We start from the raw sequence: 21,910 nt of genomic DNA on the forward strand, positions 1-21,910 counted from the left end.
ATCATACAAATAAATAGTAAAAAAATCATATATTGTGATTTCTGGATTTTTTTTTTAGATTATGTCTCTCACAGTGGACATGCACCTACGATGACAATTTCAGACCCCTCCATGATTTCCAAGTGGGAGAACTTGCAAAATAGCAGGGTGTTCAAATACTTATTTTCCTCACTGTATATATATATATATATATATATATATATATATATATATATATATATATATATATATATACAGTACCAGTCAAAAGTTTGGAAACACTACTATTTTTAATGCTTTTGCAAGAAGTCTCTTATGCTCATCAAGCCTGCAGTTAAAAAAAAAAACAACAAAAAAAAAAAAACAGTAATATTATGAAATATTATTACAATTTAAAATAATGGTTCTCTTTTTTAATATACTTTAAAATGTAATTTATTTTTGTGATGCAAAGCTGAATTTTCATCAGCAAGTACTCCAGTCTTTGGTGTCTTATGATCCTTCAGAAATCATTCTAATATGATGATTTGATACTCAGTTATTATCAATGATGGAAACAGTTGTGCTGTTTAATATATTTTTTTGGAATACTTTTTTCAGGATTCATTGATGAGTAAAACGTTAACAGCATTTATTCATAAAAACAGCATTTATTCAAAATAAAAACATTTCTAACAATATAAATCGTTACCATCACCTTTTATCAATTTAACGCATTCTTGTTGAATTAAAGTACTAATTTCTTTAAAAAAAAATAGTTATTGTTCCCAAACTTTTGAACGGTAGTGTATATTGTTACAAAAGATTTCTATTCTAAATAAATACAGTTCTTTTTAACTTTTTATTCATCAAATAATCCTGAAAAAAGTATCTCAGGTTATAAAAAAATATTAAGCAGCACAACTGTTTCCAACATTGATCATAAATCAGCATATTAGAATGATTTCTGAAGGATCATAAGACACCAAAGACTGGAGTACTTGCTGATGAAAATTCAGCTTTGCATCACAAAAATAAATTACATTTTAAAGTATATTAAAAAAGAGAACCATTATTTTAAATTGTAATAATATTTCATAATATTACTGGTTTGTTTTTTTTTTGTTTTTTTTTTTTAACTGCAGGCTTGATGAGCATAAGAGACTTCTTTCAAAAGCATTAAAAATAGTAGTGTTTCCAAACTTTTGACTGGTACTGTATATATATATATATATATATATATATATATATATATATATTCCAAAAACCCATTAATCCACAAATAACCCCCAATGACCTTTAAGCTGGCACCTGCAGTCAATACTGTGAGAATTATGTTTCTGTGTTGCTGTGTGATGAGGGAACTGAATCTGTCACGCCTGTTGTCACTGCTTGTCACTCCTCCTACAATCCTCCTATCATATGACTGCTATAAATCTTCATGTGACGAGCCAAAGTCCGTGGCGGAAGAAGCTTGATTCCTCTTAGCCAGAGTCAACAAAGGTGTTCCGAGTACAAAGAAAATAAGACCGTGCAAGTTTACTAAACAGAACAATGGAGCCTCAAGAAAACTGGAATACATCTGAGAAATCCAAGTTGTTGCAGCCTGGGCCACCACCCTACCAGGACCATTCTGGATACCCTCCTCAAGGGAACTTTCAGAGCACCTCTGGGTATCAAGGCCAGCCATACGGCGCTCCAGGGCCACACATCCAAGGGCCATATCAAGGTCATCCTGCTGTCACCGTGCAGCCAGCAGTTTATTTGACCAACACTCCACTGGCCTATCCGCTGCCAGATTACCTGGGCTATTCCATCTTTACCCTGCTGTGCTGCTGCTTTCCTCTGGGCATTGTTGCTCTAATTTACTCAATCAATGTAAGTATTAGTTCACGTAGCCTACCTTTCTTTACCCTTTTTAAACTGATACACTAATGGCTGATCATAAAATGCAATTTTACATAATTTTTTTTTCATTAAATCTTAATTGTTTTTGTTTTTTAAATGGTAATAATTCTCTTATAATAAGAAACAGCTGAAATGTATCTCTTCTGAGAGCACTTAACTGCATAAACTAAAAAAAGTTCTTCTAAACTTTTACTATTACTTTGTCTGTGCTCTCATTTTTCCTTAATCACTTCCTGTTCTTGCTTGTATTATTCTGAATGATGTCTGAAACTTTGTATCTTGTGGTTATTGCCACTTCAAGATGAATCGCTTATAGTAAGTTGATATAAAAGCATCTGCTAATGAATAAATGTAAATCTTTTCCACTAAATCACTTTAATTTAAAGGGAAAGTTCACCATATGAAAATGTGCACATTTGCATTTTTGGGTGAACTTCCCCTTTAAAGTAGCCTGGGAAAACCCAGACAAACTTCCGCAAATTTAGATTTGCTCTGCAAGTAGTCTGGCAAAGAGCTCATTCAAGCCCATTTCTAATCCGTCGAAATTGCGGCACCAATCAGAAACGTTGGGGCGGGCTTTACATGATGACGATCGCTCTGATTGGTTTTAGGTCTATCCAATTGCGCCCAGAGGCATTTGAGCGACGTCCGTTGGTGACGCCCCTTTGGAAATGATTTATGAAGATTTGCCAGACCATAACTCAGTTACTACTGAGAATGCTCTGGTTTTAACCAGGCTACCTTTAAAGGCTAAATGGTCTACAAGACTTTGTTGAAATAAATGGACGACAAGACTTTGTTAAATTAAAAAAGAGAGATCATAGTCTAAATAACAAGAAACATATACAATGTTTTTTTAGTGCTAAAAAATCTTTGTCATTCAAAGAATTGTGATTACATGACTACCATTCAAAAAAAAGAAGTTCACACATGTAGCTTCCCCATACCTAACTTCACTTACTGAGCAGATGTTTGTCTCCATTTACAATAAAACATTGTTCCCATAAATGATGTGACGTTTTGGTATTGAGAAATAGGTGTGGTACTACGTCCAAATTTCACTAATGCTTTGTGCATATCTGTGAATTTTCTCTATGACAATGTGTAGCTAAAGTGCACATTTGTTGTCCTGCAATATAGTTCATTGATAGAGTATGAATTAAAGACACCAAATTAGTTTTATGATGGTTCATAAAAAGGAAATGCAATAGATGATGCTTTAGATAAAGGAAATGAAACCATATTAACCTGTATATGAAAGTTGTTCTGGGTTTCCATTATTGCACAAAAAGTATCACTTTAAAATAACACCTTTTTGCAGCATCTGTTTAAATATGCATGTTTCCACAATTTATTCATGAGCAACATGTGAAACTGTTAGTATGGACACAGGTCATTGCTTTATATGATATAAACACTTTAATCACTCCTTTTTAGTGAAAACTCAAATGACGTAACTGACTAAGTTTTTACATTTATTTTCACAGACTCGGAATGCCAACATGACCGGACAACAACAAATAGCAGAGAAAAACTCCAAAATGGCACGCACTTTTAACCATATTGCTCTTGGTATTGGCCTTGCCATCTTTGTGTTGTACATCGTCTACATTATTGTGGTGGTTGTCCATAGTAAACATCAACCAACACCTCCTTAATTGTCAGACATATCAGCTGGACACCAGGAATGAGGGATTTCCAAAAATAACATTATATAATGCCAAAAGTATAATTTTTTAACCACATTGTGATGTTTTTTTTAGACTACAAACTAATGTGCAGTTTCGTATGATTGACTATGTTTGATCTGTCTGGCTCATCTCTAATGTAAAATGATTCATGTAACTAACACATGCTTTAAAGTTGATTATCTTATGTTTCAAAATAATGCAAACTCTCTCTGTCAAAGTAGACATATTGATGTTTGTTTTTCTTCCTGTCTTTTGATTATATTTAATTAAAATTTTCAATGACCAAAAATCAGTGCTCTGTTTCTTCTTTTTTTTTTTTTATAACCATTGATGTTGTCACCCAAATACTCTCTATTCAGAACCCCTGAAAGAATCACTCTGAGCCGGTTCTTATTAGTGAATCAAAAACAAATACTGAATTAATCTACAGTAACTGATTTAACCACAATACTTTGGTTATGTCCTATTTGAAATGAACTGAGGACTGTTATTTGGCACAACCCAAAATAAAAAGATGCAACCCACGATTTTAGAATTCTAAAGTCACTTACAATTTGCAGACATGGCCAGACTGAGCCTTTTAAATTATATTTTTTTAGGTTAATTTCTTTGCAATAATATTCCCACTGCAATCTATCCAGATTCCAGAAGGAGTGACTTACCAGTACTTTTATGAGCCGGCTGATGGTGAGTGAATCAAAAACATACAGCACGACCAGTCCGATTACCGAATGAATGACTCTTATTTGTGCCAGTTCTTTCATTAAATCTCTTATGAGTGGTTACTGATTTAATCTGACTCACGTATTGAACCAAAGTTTATAACATTCGTTATGACCAAATTCCACTCTAGGCTTCTTCGGTCTAAAATGACCTATGAAAATGACCGAAAACATTTAAGTTTTGAATTGTTTAATTTTTTTGCTTCATCGGAATGGGATGACACTTGGTGACTTTTGTTGTATTAGCTACAGTATGTGAACACAAAAAAAAAAAAATCATGGACATGTTTCGGATATGTTAAAGGGTTGTAAAACAAATAGTCACACTTGGTTCCTTTGCGGTCAAAAATGACCACCATAGGAAATGAATGGGAAATACAAAAAAATACGAAAACTCTGAGAAACTTTTGGTGGTACAAACTACAAATAGCACTGTGCAGAAAAAAAGTGCACAGCAATAAAGGGGTGACACAAAACATCAAGAGTGCAAATAAGACCCCCCCCCCCCCCCCCCCCCCCCATTATATTATATATAATTTTTATTATGATTTTGCATATCTTTCTTGTTTGACATGCAATAACTCACTCGGGAAGGAAATATGGTAGGAGAAAAATTAAGTCCCTCTACATGTGAGCTGCATCTGGATAAAATTTTGTGGTGATCGCATAAAGTATTCAAAAGTTGCAGAATTTGGAACAAAGTTAGTTGAATTTGGAACAAAGTTAGCTTTAACAAAGTTAAAGTATAAATTAAAATGATTGTGACCGATGTGAAGGGGGAGGAGAATTTATACGTGCGTCACGTTTTAGTCGATAAAACTCTTCCGCATAGGATACACCTGTATATCCTCGCTCATGACTCCTCTGGAAGCCTCCTCACTCCTCGATCCTCGACTCCTCGCGGTGCAATTAGAGAATTGAGATGTCCTTCAAGATGGCTGAGCTCGATCGGGTTCCGGGTCATAGGATGGAGGACCTAGGAGCGAGGAGACGAGTGCTGCGTTCCAGTCCAAAATTGTCATGCCCTTCACTTGCTAACTTCCCTCCGTCTCGTTCACTCGGATGTACGTCATTGATTACGTTGCACGAGTGCCGAACACTGGCGGAAACTGCAGTGGGCTAAGCCCTTGATCACTTGGAATCAGCTATGGAGTTTATTTATTATTTATTTTTTTTCCATTTAAGAATTTGTTTAACCCTCTGAGGTCGACAAACGCGCCGGCGCGTTTTGCTGGATTTTCTCCACATTGTAGCACTATAAACTTAAATTTCTCCGTCATTTATGGTCATACAGAAAAAAGAAATATAAAAAAAGAATCTGTGGTATTTCTACTTTTGTATGTGTCCACTTCCAATCAAATCAAAACATTGTGCTTTTGTAAAATAAAGAAAATAAACAGTGTGTGCGTTCTGCCTCTCCATCGCGGTGAACTTTTTTTTCTTGAGCACGTCAATAAACTGAAACAAAACTCAGCGAATACTTGTCACACATTTATGAGCCATACACCTTTATAAACATTTAAGTGTGTACTTTTAAATGATCGGATTCAAAACGAAAACAAATATTCTCTGTTTAAGTAATTTGTATAAAACCAACAAGATGTCCAGCTTCTCAAACGCTTCCTAATTATTTTTAATTCGGCCACGCCCACTCGCGCAAAAGATATTCACATGCAAATCTCCACATGGAACGCGATCGCCCTCATTACCTCAACAACAAAACACTTCACTTCACTTTTCGTCGAGTTTGAAAGACGTGCCTGAGCTTACATTGGATTTACATCAGAAGAAGAAGAACGATATTTGAAGACAAGAAAGATAAGGTAAGAAATTCTTACATATTAGTTTGCTATTGTTGCATAAATTTCACATTGCAGTTGAACTGTTGCTAGATATATGGTGAATATTATAATATTTAGACCCGTGTTTACTGTTACTGTGTTTGTGGATATCTGCTCAAACGTAGATATGTATATGGTAGGCCTAACCATAATGTTTTATATTTGATCGCGATCGCGTTTTAATGTATCATATTTTTGATCGCGATCGCGTTTTAATGTATCATATTTTTGATCGCGATCGCGTTTGAATGTATCATATTTTGGAAAAGCAAAACGCTCCAAACGGCTTCATGTTTTTACTATTATCTCATTTCATATCATCATAACGAATGGAAACATTTGAAGTAACATGATAATCAATATATTTTTCTCTAGCTTAGTTGTTACTGAAATCTTTTTGAAAATATATATAGGCTGCTATATTGTTATTATTTTATGCAGCACTGCGCATAGCCTATACCTACAAGGCACAACAAAACTGGTGTTCATTATATATTGTTGGAAACATTTGTGTGTGTGTGTGTGTGTGTGTGTGTGTGTGTGTATTCTGTGAATTTTAAAAAGCAATTTTAACAAGAAAAATCTAAAATGTATTCCCAAAATCGTGCAGGCCTTTCTCTTGATATCAGTATGTGCACTTTTTTTTTTTTTTTTTTTTTTTTTTTTTTTTTTTTTCAGGGCCAAGATGCCACTGAGTCCTGCTGACTTCAACATTCACAGTACATGTCTCTGTACATGAACATGGTAAAGTGAAAATCAAACACCTTAGAAAATGAAAGGTATGTACAATGTTTTTAGGAATGGCACAAAGGTCTCTTTCTTCAATAAGTGCTTTTTTGTTGTGTATCTTTGGATTATGTTGTGTTGTAAATAAATCCAAACAATTTTAAAAGCCATTCTTTTTTAAATCTCCTCATTCTTTGTGCAAGGGTGGTCAGAATGATGGGCCCTGATAAGCTCCTAATAGGGCCATTAGGGAGGTTCTTTGTCTTTCTCAGGTGTGGAAAGCTTTCATATTAATGAGGTGATCCGCCCCTTCGCATATTGCTTTCTAACACAAAACACGTCGTAAAATTTTTAAATCAATATATTGTCTTCTCTGAATGAGCAGTCAGGGTGATTCTCACATAGTTTTAGAGCAAATTTTCTAGGCTACGTGATACAATTTTCAAAAGTCTTGTGAAGAAATAATCAGTATGGGTTTCATGACCTTATTTCAGTGAGAATTTATTTTTGTATTTTCACAAACCACGCATAAATGTCATTATCTCAAAACTACAAACTTTTACATACATGCTGCTGATATATTATTGTAGCAGAGTTTGTGCTGAATACAGTGTAATTAGACTTTAGCCATGAAAATGTCACAAGTAACAGAAATAACCACAAATGTCAGAGCATGTCAGAACACCTCCAGGGCCCAGAAAACAGCTCAGACCTCAGAGGGTTAATGCAGCATCCAAATGTATATATGGGGCCCTATCTTGCACCCAGCGCAATTGACTTTGTACACCGACGCATGTATCATTCCTATTTTGCACCCGCGCAAAGCACGCTTTTCCCTCCACAGAAGCACGTCGCTAAACTAGGGAATGAACTTGCGCTCCGTGGGCGGTTCAGCGCAAAAAAGGAGGCGTGTTCCAGCGCAAACGTTCCTTCATGCTATTTTGCAGGTTTAGAAAACAATTGCGCTACTAACCAGGAAAAAATTGTTTAAAGGGGTCATGAACTGGATTGTTTTATTATTTTATAATGTTGCCTGGGGTGCCCTTATAATGTTAGTATGATTTTTACATAAAAAAATTGTCATAATTTATAAATAAAAGCCATTTTTCCAAGCCTGATTTCTGCCTCAGATTTGAACGCTCCGTTTTAAGGGGCGTGTCTGCTGTGAGACTGCAGTGCAAACGCCCACTGCTGTGATTGGCTGACATGCTTGCAATGAAATAGCTAGTATTACAGGAACTCTCTCGAAAACTTGTACTACGTTTTTACTAATACAGCTATCGAGATTAACAAATCGTGAAAAGTATCGTTTAAAGCATTATATTTAAATCTATTCCATCACATGAAAGGTTGCAGCATGATGAGCACTGACTGAGCAGATGACAGACAGTCTGTTGATGGCGTGAATAAAGATCTTATCATTGCAACGCAATTTTTGCACTCTCACAAATGCTTACACCAAATCACAATGCAAACACGATGTGAGTACACAGTAAGAGCTTCGTTGTGTAGCCTAGTGTAACAGTGTCATTATTTCATCACGAGTTTGGTAAGTGTCCAGATAAGCTCTCGCGGCTCGCGCTGTGCTGTTTGATTGACAGCTTGGGCGAAAGGGATCGTTCTTTGATCGCTTTCTGTAGGCTATATAATTTAATAACAGTTTAAAAAAAGATTATTTTCATAATACTACGAGAAATTATGTGAAGTTGATCGTTTAGTCGCTGATGCATAAACAGTATTGAACGATTTTAAGAGAAATATCTGAACTTGAATAATTACACAGAAATCACTGATCGCAGATCAGGCATTAGAATACACATGGTTACTTACATGTTGCTGGCAGATCCGTCGGGAAATTGTGATTGACTGATTTAATAAAGTTTAACCATGCTGGAATCCGAAGGAAGCTTATGCAGACGGTCTTCTTCCACAAACAGGAACTGCACAATATTTAGTAAACAGCATGTTTATTGCTTGGAAGTAGCTCGATCCGGTAGCAATCATCATGTCGTCCTATGTTATTTAGCATGTTTGGGCGAATCGGTGGGCGGGGCTAAACAGGCCGTTTTGAAGTAGGCGTTGATCTTCTTTTGTGGAGGCGGTGTTTTATCCTCTTTGACGTCATTGTTCCCCACTTTGAAAAACGAGTCGTTTGCTGAGCCTGATGTCTATAAAAGCTTTTATTGGACTAACAAGGTAGTTTTCAGTTCTGAAACTTACAGGATATTATTATAGTATGATGATCTCTTATATGTCAAAAGCTCAAGGAAAATTTGATTTCTCAGTTCATCACCCCTTTAAAGTCAGTGGCGCGTTGCGCATGTTATTCATATGCTATTTTAAGGGCGCATGCTTGGCCATGATCAATGTAGCGTGTGCACAACGCGCATACACTTTGATTCTCTCATCTACACAGAAGCAGCAGTTTTCATTTTTGCAAATCATACATTATTACGATAGATAGATAGATAGATAGATAGATAGATAGATAGATAGATAGATAGATAGATAGATAGACAATTTATTATAAAAGCATACATCTAGCTTACACATTTACCCAAATTATTATACGCCTTTTTAACCGAAGTTAATTTGGGTGGGTTTCTCCATCCCCAACGTCCCTGATGAGAGCGTTGCTCTCCTTGGCTGTGAACCGCTCCTGGCGTGCGCCTGGCAAATCCGCCGTTATAATAGGAATCCGCTTTAGAACAAACACGTCTGCTCTTAAAGGGAATGTGAGATGACGCTCTGATTGGTTTATTTCACGTTACGCCCAAACCACACCTATGAATAATGAAGCTACTTCAGACCAACCCATTTTAGATTTGCGCCTGGCGCAAGAGTCATTTATCCCGCCGGGAAAATAGCAACAGCGCCAAGACCCGCCCACAAAGTTACTTGCGCTTTGCGCTTTGACACTTGCGTTTCAGATCGTTAAAATAGGGCCCATGGTGTTTGAATTGTTTTAAATTTAAATATATATAATTAATATATCATAGAGTTGTTTGTTGTGGTGGTGATTAGACGAGATATGTGGTGACGTCACAATCGTACTGCATTGTGGAACATATAGGTACCTGAAGTGTACATATGAAGTAGACTCGCTCCCTCGGTCAAAATCGAGGGAACGAGGGTCTGTCCATATAAACTTCCCTCGTCCACTTCACGAACGCACTTCAAAATGGCGGCAGGGATTCCCCCGAGGGGACACGTTTCCAAAATTCTTCTAGCATTGGGCAACTCCATAGCATGTGTATAAGATCACTATCGGTCACTTTACATCTCTTGACATTTGGAGGAAATGTTGCTGTTAATTTTATGTAACCTGTAGGGGGTGAAGTAGCCTATGTCCTATGGAATATATTAAATTGAATTTGCCTGTGTTTTGTGGAGGTTAGCATAGTCTGTGCTTGTTCCAATAGATGACGCCAATCTGCCTCCTCATAAATACAGTCTAGGTCTTTTTCCCATTTCCCTTTTGTAGATGTTTTTTTCATAAACTGGTAACTTTCCACTGATGATACCATATAGGAGATATTATTCCTTTTGTTAATCCGCATAATTTGTTACAGTGGGTTTCAAGAGGAGTTTCTTTTGGGATATATGGGAATGTTTCTTTGGATTTCTCCTTGACCCAGTCTCTAATTTGGAATTTGAAGAAATTATCTTTGGAAAGGTTGAATTTTTCATTTAGTTGTTGGAAGTTAGCAAATGTATCATCAATGTATAAGTCAGCAACTGCTTGGATTTCTCTTTCCCTCCACCCCCGCAACACTGAGTCAGCTGGTGTGAGAGGTTGGGATTAGCCCACAAAGGTGCCCTTCTAAGAAAATAAATATTTGTGTCGAGATGTGAGTAAGATTCTTGCCAAGCAGCAAATGTGTTCAGTATTATTGAGTTATTTGTGAGTGTGGCTAAACATTTTTTTGTGCCTATGAATGGAATATCCTTTAAAGGCATAGACTTCATCTCATGTTGTTCTATTGGGAGGGACCCATCTAACCTCACTGTTCTCTGCATGCAGCTAGATCCAAATCGATCTGTACTGAGAAGCAAGATAATAATTCCTAAAATTTGGTAAGTTGATTCCTCCCCTTGAATATGAAGCCTGTAGAGAAATGAGTTTGACCCTAGGGTTTTTTCTTTGCCATATAAAAGGAGTTAAAATTTTGTTAAGCTCTTTGAAGAAACTCTTGGGAACATTCATCGGGAGACATTGAAATAGATAAATAAACTTGGGCAAAATGTTCATTTTGATAGTAGTAATTCTGCCTATGAGAGACAGTGGAAGATCAATCCATCTTTGAAGGTTAAGTTTGGTTTGTTCCAATAGTTTTATATAGTTCTGTTAAAATATATGCTCATCCGATTTACCAATTTGTATACCCAAATATTTGAAACCAATACTGCACCATTTAATGGAACAGTGAGAGCTCTAATATTATTGTCCTGTATATTTAGTGGTAAGATCTCGCTTTTAGTGTAATTTAATGTATATCCTGAAACTGCACTATATTATTTGAGGCATTTTAATAGAGGGGGGACTGATGTTTGTGGATCAGTTATATATAATAGGAGATCATCTGCATACAGAGAAAGTTTATGTTCATTTGTGCCAAATTTAATTCCTGCTATGGAGGTGTTAGAGCGGATGGCGATGGCTAATGGCTCAATTGCAAGTGCAAAGAGCAGGGGGAGCTTGGACAGCTTTGCCTGCACCCTCTGGATAATGAGAAAGTGTTAGATAGGATGTCATTTGTTAAAATATTAGCTTTGAGGGCATTAAAAAGTGTTTTAACATATTAAGTGAATTTCTCTCCAAAGCCCATAGCCTCTAGAGTCCGAAATAGAAAGCTTGGTTCAATCCTGTCAAATGCTTTTGCATCCATAGACATTATTAGCAAAGGATTTAGATTTTTTTGAGCGGTGTTCAGTATGTGGAGCAGTCGCCGCACATTGTCTGCTCCATACCTGTTTTTAACGAAACCTGTTTGGTCAGCGTGTATTATCTTTGGTATAACGTCTTCCAGTCTGAGAGCAATTAGTTTGGATCGTATCTTATAATCTGCATTTAAGAGGCTGAGGGGTCTGTATGAGTCACATTTCTGTTTGTCCTTGTTTTGGAAGCAGTGTGGTAATTTTTTATTTTCTAGAGCTTCTTTAATCATGTTCGCAAGTGGAGTTAATACTTTTTTGAAAAGGCCTTATAATACTCGACAGGGAAGCCGTCTGGCCCGGGAGTCTTGTTAATTAATGGCTTGGAGTACCTCTGTTTCTGATATATCTGCATCAAGCAGATCTCTATCCTCATCTTGCAATTTGGGAAGGATTATTCCATCCATGAACCTTTTTGCTCCAATATTATCAGCGTCCTGCCCAGTTTTATACATTTTCGTAAAATTGTTTGAATTCTGCATTAATGGATGGTGAATTATCAAGGAGTCTGCCGTCCTCTGTTAATGTTGAGTGTATAAATTTATCAGATGCTTCCTTTTTAATTTGCCAAGCCAAGAGTTTACTTGTTTTGTTCCTGAATTCATAATAGTGATATCTAGTTCTGACCATAGTTGCTTCCTCTTTGCTGGTACATAGATTATTATATTGCATCCTTGTTTTTGTTAGTGTGTTAAGGTGTTCTTCCTTTTTGGTGGCAATGTATTCCTGTTCCTGCTTTTTAATATCTCTTTCCAATTTGGTTAGTCTCTCTCTAATTTGTTTTACCTTGTGGGCACTGTATGATCAAATTTGACCTCTCATATAGGCTTTAAGAGCTTCCCAAATGTTGTCATGTGAAGAGGAATTTCAATATAGAAGAAATATTTCAATATTGGTAGTCATATGAAATAAACTCAGGGTCTTTCAACATGTAATTTTTAAATCTCCACCTGCGGGTTGTGGGCTGTGGAGTATCAACCAACCAGGAGAGTTTGATGGGATTATGATCTGAGAAGGTAGCTGCTAGATAGGAGCATTCTATCACTGTGGCTATCATACATAGTGGCACCAGGAACATGTCAACTCTAGAGAGTGTATTATGCATAGGTGAAAAGAAAGAGAAATTTCGCCACACGTCAATTATGCCTATGTCTTTCATACCTTGGTTTAGTGCTGTTGCCGCCTTTGATAGTGAAGATGTTTTGGGTTATGATCGATCCAAAAGAGGGTTTAAGACCAAGTTAAAGTCTCCACCCACATCATAATTGGGCCCATATATTCAGGATATGCTGTTCCTATTTATTTCACAGTCTACAAGCAAAAATCTGCCGTTTTTATCCTTTTCAACTGAATTTAATTTAAAGTTCAGGTGTTTATTAATGAGCAAGGCGACACCTCTTGCTTTTGAGGAGTAGGAAGTATAGAAAACATTACCCACCCAGTCTCTGCGCAGTTTTAAATGTTCAGAGTCAGTGAGGTGGTTCTCTTGGATAAAGGCAATGTCTACATTTTGCCTCTTTAAATATGTCAACATTTTCTTCCTCTTAATTGGTGAGTTGACCCCTCTTATATTCCAAGATATACATGTTAATTTACCCATAATATAAGTTCTACCAGAAAGACTCAGAGAATAAATACTGTGACAATTATCCATTTATTAACAACCAAGCAAGCAATAAGATTCTTTGGCGTAGGCCCCGTCCGTAGCTCGCAATCTGAGGGTCCGGACTCTGCATATCCTGCCTGAAGACCAAGGCAGGGGCGCAGCCGACCCCCTGTGAGGTATGGCAGGGACCATCCTGGTGGTGGTGGGGAGGATGGAGGGAAGGATTTGACTTGGAGGTGGTGGGGAGGATGGTGGCGAATTGGAGCGTCAGCATCTGCGAACTCAAACATGAGTAAGTACCGATCTTTTATACCACAAGTGTTGGAATGTGATTGGATAGATAAAAGGTCAAGTGACGCACCAATTAAGTCTTCCTGGCAGAACTTTATGCTAAAGCTTCCATTTCTTCATATAGATGTCTCAGAAGGATAAGTATCATTCTATTCGGCTCTAAGGATGTCTGGATACATTCCTGAATTGAGTTTAGAGGTAGTAAAATAACGAACAAGGGTATAATGATAAGACTGAATCTTAACCTGAGAGTAATCTGGATATGTGTGTAAGTAGAAGTTTGAGTTTTAGTGAGAAACCATACGTAACCCCAAAACATTAAAGTAAAAACCTGCCTAGTAAAACCCCTGTAACAAAAACACATTAGGTAGGTAACTCTCTTAAACAACAGAGGTGGCTCCAGCAACTGCTGATAATTAAAAACTAGCCACTCATAACAGTTTGTATATGGGAAAGTTTGCAATTTTACAATATTAGAGATAAGGCAGAAATATGTAAGGGATAGAGAAGTTGGTTAAATGAAGTGTAATCTCATTCTACCATTGTGGTGTAAACCATAACATCACGTTCATTAGCCTGCACGCAGGGTCTGCAGTTTATCATCAGCCATGGTCCCAGTTATTTTGAACATTGAAGATAACAGGATTAGGCTATCAAGTCGTAGCTTGAATCACAACCCTTCTCATCAGTGTCTATAAAGGTGGACTATGTACTGCAGACACTTTGTATGCTATACTCACTTGGGAGATCTTTCAAAAAGCGCTGCACTTCGGCTGGAGTGGAGAGAAACTTGATCCCAGATGTTTGATGCGAAGCTGGGCTGGGAAGATCAGCGCGTATTCCATCTCCTTCTCTCGCAGTATCTTCTTCACGTCACGGAACTCGTCTCTCCTACGCTGCAGGTCTGCACTGTAATCTGGGTAGAACGATATCATTTTGTTCTCGTATGTCATTGCTCCTTTACTTCTGGCCAGTCAAAGGGCTTTTTCTTGGTCTCTGAAGTTCAGGAACTTGGCGATGAGGGTCCGCGGGTCTGTCAGACTTCTTCCCGATGCGGTGTGCTCTTTCCAGGGTGACAGGTGAGGTAAAGTTATCCTTACCCAGGATTTGCAGTATAAACTTTTCCAAAAATCCTACAGTATCACGACCCTCTGCTTGTTCCAGCACATTTATTATCCTAATGTTAGACCTCCTGCTGCGGCTTTCTAAGTCGTCAGTTTTCTCTTTGAGATGCGTTATCAGTTTCTCCATTTCGCCAACACGGTCGTGCATATCTTTGATATTGTCTTCATTTGTACTCACTCGTGTCTGTATCTCCTCAACCTGTTCCGACAGCGTAGAGAGTGAGGACTCGATTTTCGTTAATGTTGTTTGTATGTTGGCTGTTTTCTTGTCAATATGCTTTGTGAGGTCGTCTTTAGTTTCTTGAATAGCATCGAGAAGTTTGCTGAAGGATGTTTCCTTTTCCCCATCCGCCATGTTTCTTGTGGTTACAGAGTGCAGGTGTCGCGAAATTTGAGTTGTAGTTTTCTTTCGCTTTTTATGTCGAAAATTGTAGCTTTCCATACAAAAGTGTTCTCAATGGCTTTGCCTCTTGCAAACAAATTAAAGTGATGAGAAGTTAAATCAGGATAAAGGCAGATGCTAGGTACCACCACCGAGAGCTCAAGAACACACGTCTGCACTCCTCCGCTGCATCCGCCCACCCCCCCATTACCATAGTATTTAATAGTAGTGATATTGTATATGGTCTAAAGAAAGTATAAAACACAGATGTTTTCTTTCTTTGACTTTCAGGTTTTACCAGTTATGATAAGACTTGAATTGTAACTGATGTATGCATACGACGCTGATATTATGCATTTTAATGATGTAAGACTGAAAATACTGGTTGGGGTCTGAGACAAAGGGCCCTGCTAGCTAATTAACATTCGACCTCCCCCATACAGGAAGTGAGGTTCACTTCCTCTCAGAAACAACGAAGAACTCACACAAGAACATGGTTTAATGTGAATGTTTATCATTGACTGTTATGTTTTTGGTGTCATTTGAAATGTCTCAAAGTGAGTGGTACAGATATCTCATATCCAGATAAAATAAAAGGAAGTAAGGTTTATAGAAGTTTAGAGAAAACTGGTCCAGATAATGCCACCCCCCTTTTGTTGAATAAGAAGCCATTTTGAGGGTGATCTCCCCCATCCCCCATGTCACCTGGTCAAGGGGATAAAGGAAGGTGTGCTCCGGCTCTTGGGTCTCTTCTTTGCTGGACACGAATGGAATAGGTGGTCTGTCTGTCTGTCTCTCTCTCTCTCTCTCTCTGTGATTATTCTAACTGATTTTGACATTGTTCATTTAATGGTTAAAAGAAATAGTCAAACATTCTAGCGGGCCTTACAAATGAATAAAGACAACATGAATTTAATTATAAATATTTGTGTTGTGTCAACTGCTGTGTGCTTAATGATGATGATATAACGCATTGTCATGAATGATGGTATAAAAATATTTTTAATGAATTAAATATGTATGAAATTACAATTAAGTTTTTAGTGTAATCTTAAATGTAGTTTTTTTGTGGCCTGCAATGACTAGTAGGCTACTTTGCAGCTAATAGAGATAATAATATATGAAGAGTTCAGATGCAAAAGCCTCTAAATGCCATCTGGAATTTTCTTCTACAATGATCATTTTTATCAAGCTTGTATATTTAAGTTCAGTAATTTTACTTAAATAGCAATGAAAATGACCTATTAATTGTCATTTAAGTGAAATTACTGAACTTAAATATACGAGGTTGATAAAAATGATCATTAGAAGAAAATTTCAGATGGCACTTAAAGGCTTTTTCATCTGAACTCTTCATATGCATTACTGTGTTTACTGTATTTTTGATCAAATAGATGCAACAATTGTGAACATAACTATTCTTTTGAAAAAATTTAATATTACAGACCCCATTATTATATGTGTATATATATAACATGTTGCCCGAAGGCTAATGTATATATTAGGTTTTTACCCTAATGTAGCCTAACGAAAGAGAGAGAAGGAGATAATAACTAAATGTGCACTCTGTAGTACCTGGATAGGGTCTGCCTCCCTGAAAACTCTCCTGCAACGTCTTTTGTCGGACAGAGGGTGGAGCGGGAGACTGGGCACTGTTGGCATCTTGTTTTTGTTCAGCCTCTTTATACGTTTCAGGGTGTGTGTTGTTTTTAAATATTTAAAGAGGTTGCTTGTGTTGCTGCTGTGTGAAACTTTCTTGTCACAAATATTGCATCTTGCAATATTTTTGTCGTTGAAAAGTAGCACCACACCACACTTCGCTTTCTGTCTACAACCCCAAATCAGAAAAAGTTGGGACACTGTACAAATTGTGAGTAAAAAAGAATGGAATAATTTACAAATCTCATAAACTTATATTTTATTCACAATAGAATATAGATAACATATCAAATGTTGAAAGTGAGACATTTTGAAATGTCATGCCAAATATTGGCTCATTTTGGATTTCATGAGAGCTACACATTCCAAAAAAGTTGGGACAGGTAGCAATAAGAGGCCGGAAAAGTTAAATGTACATATAAGGAACAGCTGGAGGACCAATTAGCAACTTATTAGGTCAATTGGCAACATGATTGGGTATAAAAAGAGCCTCTCAGAGTGGCAGTGTCTCTCAGAAGTCAAGATGGGCAGAGGATCACCAATTCCCCCAATGCTGCGGTGAAAAATAGTGGAGCAATATCAGAAAGGAGTTTCTCAGAGAAAAATTGCAAAGAGTTTGAAGTTATCATCATCTACAGTGCATAATATCATACAAAGATTCAGAGAATCTGGAACAATCTCTGTGCGTAAGGGTCAAGGCCGGAAAACCCTACTGGATGCCCGTGATCTTCACGCCCTTAGACGGCACTGCATCACATACAGGAATGCTACTGTAATGGAAATCACAACATGGGCTCAGGAATACTTCCAGAAAACATTGTCGGTGAACATAATCCACCGTGCCATTCGCCGTTGCCAGCTAAAACTCTATAGGTCAAAAAAGAAGCCATATCTAAACAGGATCTAGAAGCGCAGGCGTTTTCTCTGGGCCAAGGCTCATTAAAAATGGACTGTGGCAAAGTGGAAAACTGTTCTGTGGTCAGACGAATCACAATTTGAAGTTCTTTTTGGAAAACTGGGACGCCATGTCATCCAGACTAAAGAGGACAAGGACAACCCAAGTTGTTATCAGCACTCAGTTCAGAAGCCTGCATCTCTGATGGTATGGGGTTGCATGAGTGCGTGTGGCATGGTCAGCTTACACATCTGGAAAGGCACCATCAATGCTGAAAGGTATATCCAAGTTCTAGAACAACATATGCTCCCATCCAGACGTCGTCTCTTTCAGGGAAGACCTTGCATTTTCCAACATGACAATGCCAGACCATATACTGCATCAATTACAATATCATGGCTGCGTAGAAGAAGGATCCGGGTACTGAAATGGCCAGCCTGCAGTCCAGATCTTTCACCCATAGAAAACATTTGGTGCATCATAAAGAGGAAGATGCAACAAAGAAGACCTAAGACAGTTGAGCAACTAGAAGCCTGTATTAGACAAGAATGGGACAACATTCCTATTCCTAAACTTGAGCAACTTGTCTCCTCAGTCCCCAGACGTTTGCAGACTGTTATAAAAAGAAGAGGGGATGCCACACAGTGGTAAACATCAATCAATCAATCAATCAATTTATTTATAAAGCACAAATAAGCACAACTTCCGTTGATCCAAAGTGCTGTACATAGGATAAAAAACGACATGACGCAATACACTACACAGATAACAACAAGACAGTTGCTTCAACATTCAATTTGCATACGACAGGTCAAATAGAAATGTCTTTAACCTCACTTTAAAAATCCCCAAAGTTGGCGCAGCTCTGATTTCAGGAGGGAGGCTATTCCAGAGTCTAGGAGTGGCACTAGAAAAAGCCCTGTCTCCTCTAGTCTTAAGTTTTATTCTTGGAACCACCAGAAGGCCTAGGTTCGCAGACCTAAGAGCTCTTGATGGTTGATATACAGTCAGTAAGTCCGTGAGGTATGATGGAGCCATCCCATGTAATGACTTAAAAGCTAATAATAAAATTTTAAAAGTGATTCTATAGCGCACTGGCAGCCAATGGAGTGACTTAAGGACAGGAGTTATATGATCTCGTTTTCGAGTTCCTGTCAGAACTCTTGCAGCGGCATTCTGGACTATTTGGAGGCGGTTAATGGATGATTCACTGATCCCCACATAGAGCGAATTACAATAGTCCAGCCTGGTAGAGATAAAAGCATGTATGACTTTTTCGAAGTTAGAGAATGAGAGTATAGACTTAATTTTTACCAGAGTTCGTAACTGGTAAAAGCTTGATTTTACAACTTGATTGACCTGTCTATCAAGCTTTAGGGCACTGTCTAGTACCACTCCCAAGTTCTTAACATATGGCTTCACATATGGTGTCAAGGTACCAAGATTTGTATTTGTTGTATCGTGTAGACTGGAAGGTGTAAACACTATAACCTCGGTCTTTTCCTCATTCAAACTTAAAAAATTTTGCGACATCCATGCTTTCACATCCTCAAGGCAATCAGCCATCTCTTCTAGATTCTTTCCATGGTTAATGGGAAAATACATTTGTGTGTCGTCTGCATAACAATGATAACTCAAGTCATATTTTCTAAAAATAGTACTCAAAGGAAGCATATATAAAGAAAACAGCATCGGAGCCAGTGTGGAGCCTTGAGGAATTCCACATGTTAACTTTACTGATGAAGATCGGTAGTTACTAATGTTGACTGAAAAACTCCTGTTTGTAAGATACGACTGAAACCAATGTAATACTGGGCCTTTGATGCCCACTATGTGTTCTAGCCGAGATAGCAGAACATTGTGGTCTACCGTGTCAAATGCCGCACTTAAATCCAGGAGTATCAATGCTACAGAATCTCCAGAGTCAGTGGCTAAAAAAACGTCATTGAGTACTTTAACAAGTACTCATGGCCTTGTCCCAACTTTTTTGAGATGCGTTGATGCCATGAAATTTAAAATCAACTTATTTTTCCCTTAAAATTATACATTTTCTCAGTTTAAACATTTGATATGTCATCTATGTTGTATTTTGAATAAAATATTGAAATTTGAAACTTCCACATCATTGCATTCTGTTTTTATTCACAATTTGCACAGTGTCCCAACTTTTTCTGATTTGGGGTTGTAGTACCATTCTGTTTATTCGGAAGTGTGCAACTAGTGTGCGACTGCGATACATGCCGTGTAGCCTACATGACGTGTACGTGTGGGCAGGGCACGTCGCTCGCTTCTCTCACGGGCCAGCTAAATATGTCAGGGAGGGGTCGATGTAACACAAACCTTAAAAATAAGTACCCAAAACACTTAGTGATGCAGAAATTATTAATATAATTTTAATATCGATATTTTTGTAGAGGTATCGATAAGTATCTTGTGAGTAGGCTATCGATATATCGATACTGCAGCATCGATCAGTATGGAGTTGTACTCCATAGTTATGTAAGCTCCTTGCAACTGCTGCAGCGGACTATTATTACTAGAATATTAGAAATCTAATACTCAAGCTGTTTTCTCATTTTTCTACTCTTAATATTAAATAAAAAAAACGACTGTACGAAAGATACACGGATTCTCTTGAACCACCACCGCGTTTGCGGCAGAAAACTACTGCAGTGCAGCCAAAATGCTCTGTTCGACTTATCTGAGATCCTTTACTCTTCCCTGTGGATGACCTGTGACCTACTTTCTGTAAGATCTGAATTTTTGAGTTTGAATTTTTGAGATTGAATTTTAGAAAACTGAATTTGAAGTTCCGAATTTGAAAACTTGAATCTGTATTTTTTTAAACTGAATATATGCAGTATAAGAATTCAGAACAAAAAAACTAGCTGTTTGAAAATACATGTCTATAAAATTCAGCCATTAAAACATTTCAATTTGTTAAATTTCAAATGTTCAATATTCGTTTAAAAAAATCAAATTCAGAACTATTTACACAATTCAAATTCAAATCATTTTGTCATATTATAAGCTCCATAGAGCTGCCCATCCCTATGTCACACCCCTACAACTACAACTCTCCTCCCATTTGCTGCTGACTGTATATGAGAGTATGAACCACGATACATACATACAGCGAAACATACATCCCTGCAGAGGACAACGCAAAGGAAATTGCAATCAAATTCAAAACTAAATAATTAGAAAAATGGACCCCAGAAATCAGCCTCAAGGTGCCTGGAATTCATCAGAGAAATCAGGAATGCTGCAGCCTACACCACCACCACCAGCATACCAGGACAATCCTGCTGGATACCCTCCCTCCTTTCCAAGCCAGCCAATGCCCCTGGGCCCCTATGCCCAAGGGCCATATCCAGGGCAATCTGTGGTCGCCATGCAGCCTACAGTTTTTGTGACCGCCGCTCCACTGGCCAATCCAGAGCCAGATTACCTGTGCTATTCCATCTTTACCATGCTGTGCTGCTGCTTACCTCTGGGTATCGCTGCACTGGTTTTCTCCTGCTCCGTAAGTATTAGTACTTTCCTTTTATTTATGAGCTATTTATTTAATTTCTTTAGTCTTTATATAAGCATAATTAAACATAACATCTCATTATAAATCAAATCAAAAAAGCATTTCATGCGATAGAGAAGTCAACATATTTAGGCATGTATTTACCATGGTTTACATTTTAGTGTTAAGTAATGTAAAATATAAAAAATATAAAGAGCAAGGAGCTTGATAATCATCAAGGTCATAATTACAGGGATTAATTATTTATTTGTCATTACCCTTTAAGACATGCAAAGAAAAAACTATAGAAAAATAAGTATTCATTATTTATACTGTATGTAGGCTATACATATACAAAACGAGTCATTGTAACATCAGGGGCCTGTTACAACTTGAGCTTGTGGGATATGTAAAGTGCCTTCTTCCACTGATAAACACAGATGGGCGTTGGTCCAGTTTTTTGTCTCAATCAAATGACTTGCAGTTCGTGAGAAAGAGGTGTGGCACTGGAGACCCTCTCAACAGCAACACATTTTTAAGAGAAAACTATTATTATAGTTTAGTTATTTTTACTGTTGTAATCCAGTAGGCTACATAATTTGACTGAAAACAAAAGCTAAGAAACAGTGTTCACTCAGAAACTGAAAGTTAATGTAAC

General features: G+C 37.5%; 1 protein-coding gene across 1 annotated transcript; it reads left to right on the top strand.

Annotated features, from left to right (window-relative positions):
* Positions 1 to 1,408: 1,408 nt before the first annotated feature.
* Positions 1,409 to 4,082, top strand: LOC307172506 (uncharacterized protein). The gene is made up of 2 exons (XM_079894932.1): positions 1,409 to 1,836; positions 3,354 to 4,082. Exons 1-2 carry the CDS (start codon positions 1,513 to 1,515, stop codon positions 3,522 to 3,524), a joined length of 495 nt encoding a protein of 164 aa, XP_079751058.1. The 5' UTR covers positions 1,409 to 1,512; the 3' UTR covers positions 3,525 to 4,082.
* The last annotated feature ends 17,828 nt before the right edge of the window (positions 4,083 to 21,910 follow it).

Source organism: Squalius cephalus (assembly GCF_949319135.1).
Source record: "Squalius cephalus genome assembly, chromosome: 15".
Taxonomy (NCBI): Eukaryota; Metazoa; Chordata; class Actinopteri; order Cypriniformes; family Leuciscidae; genus Squalius; species Squalius cephalus.

Coding starts and splice junctions, on each gene's coding strand:
- LOC307172506 (XM_079894932.1), top strand. CDS start 1,513: ATGGAGCCTCAAGAAAACTGGAATACATCTGAGAAATCCAAGTTGTTG. Junction 1,837..3,353: donor CTCTAATTTACTCAATCAAT/GTAAGTATTAGT, acceptor TTATTTTCACAG/ACTCGGAATGCCAACATGAC.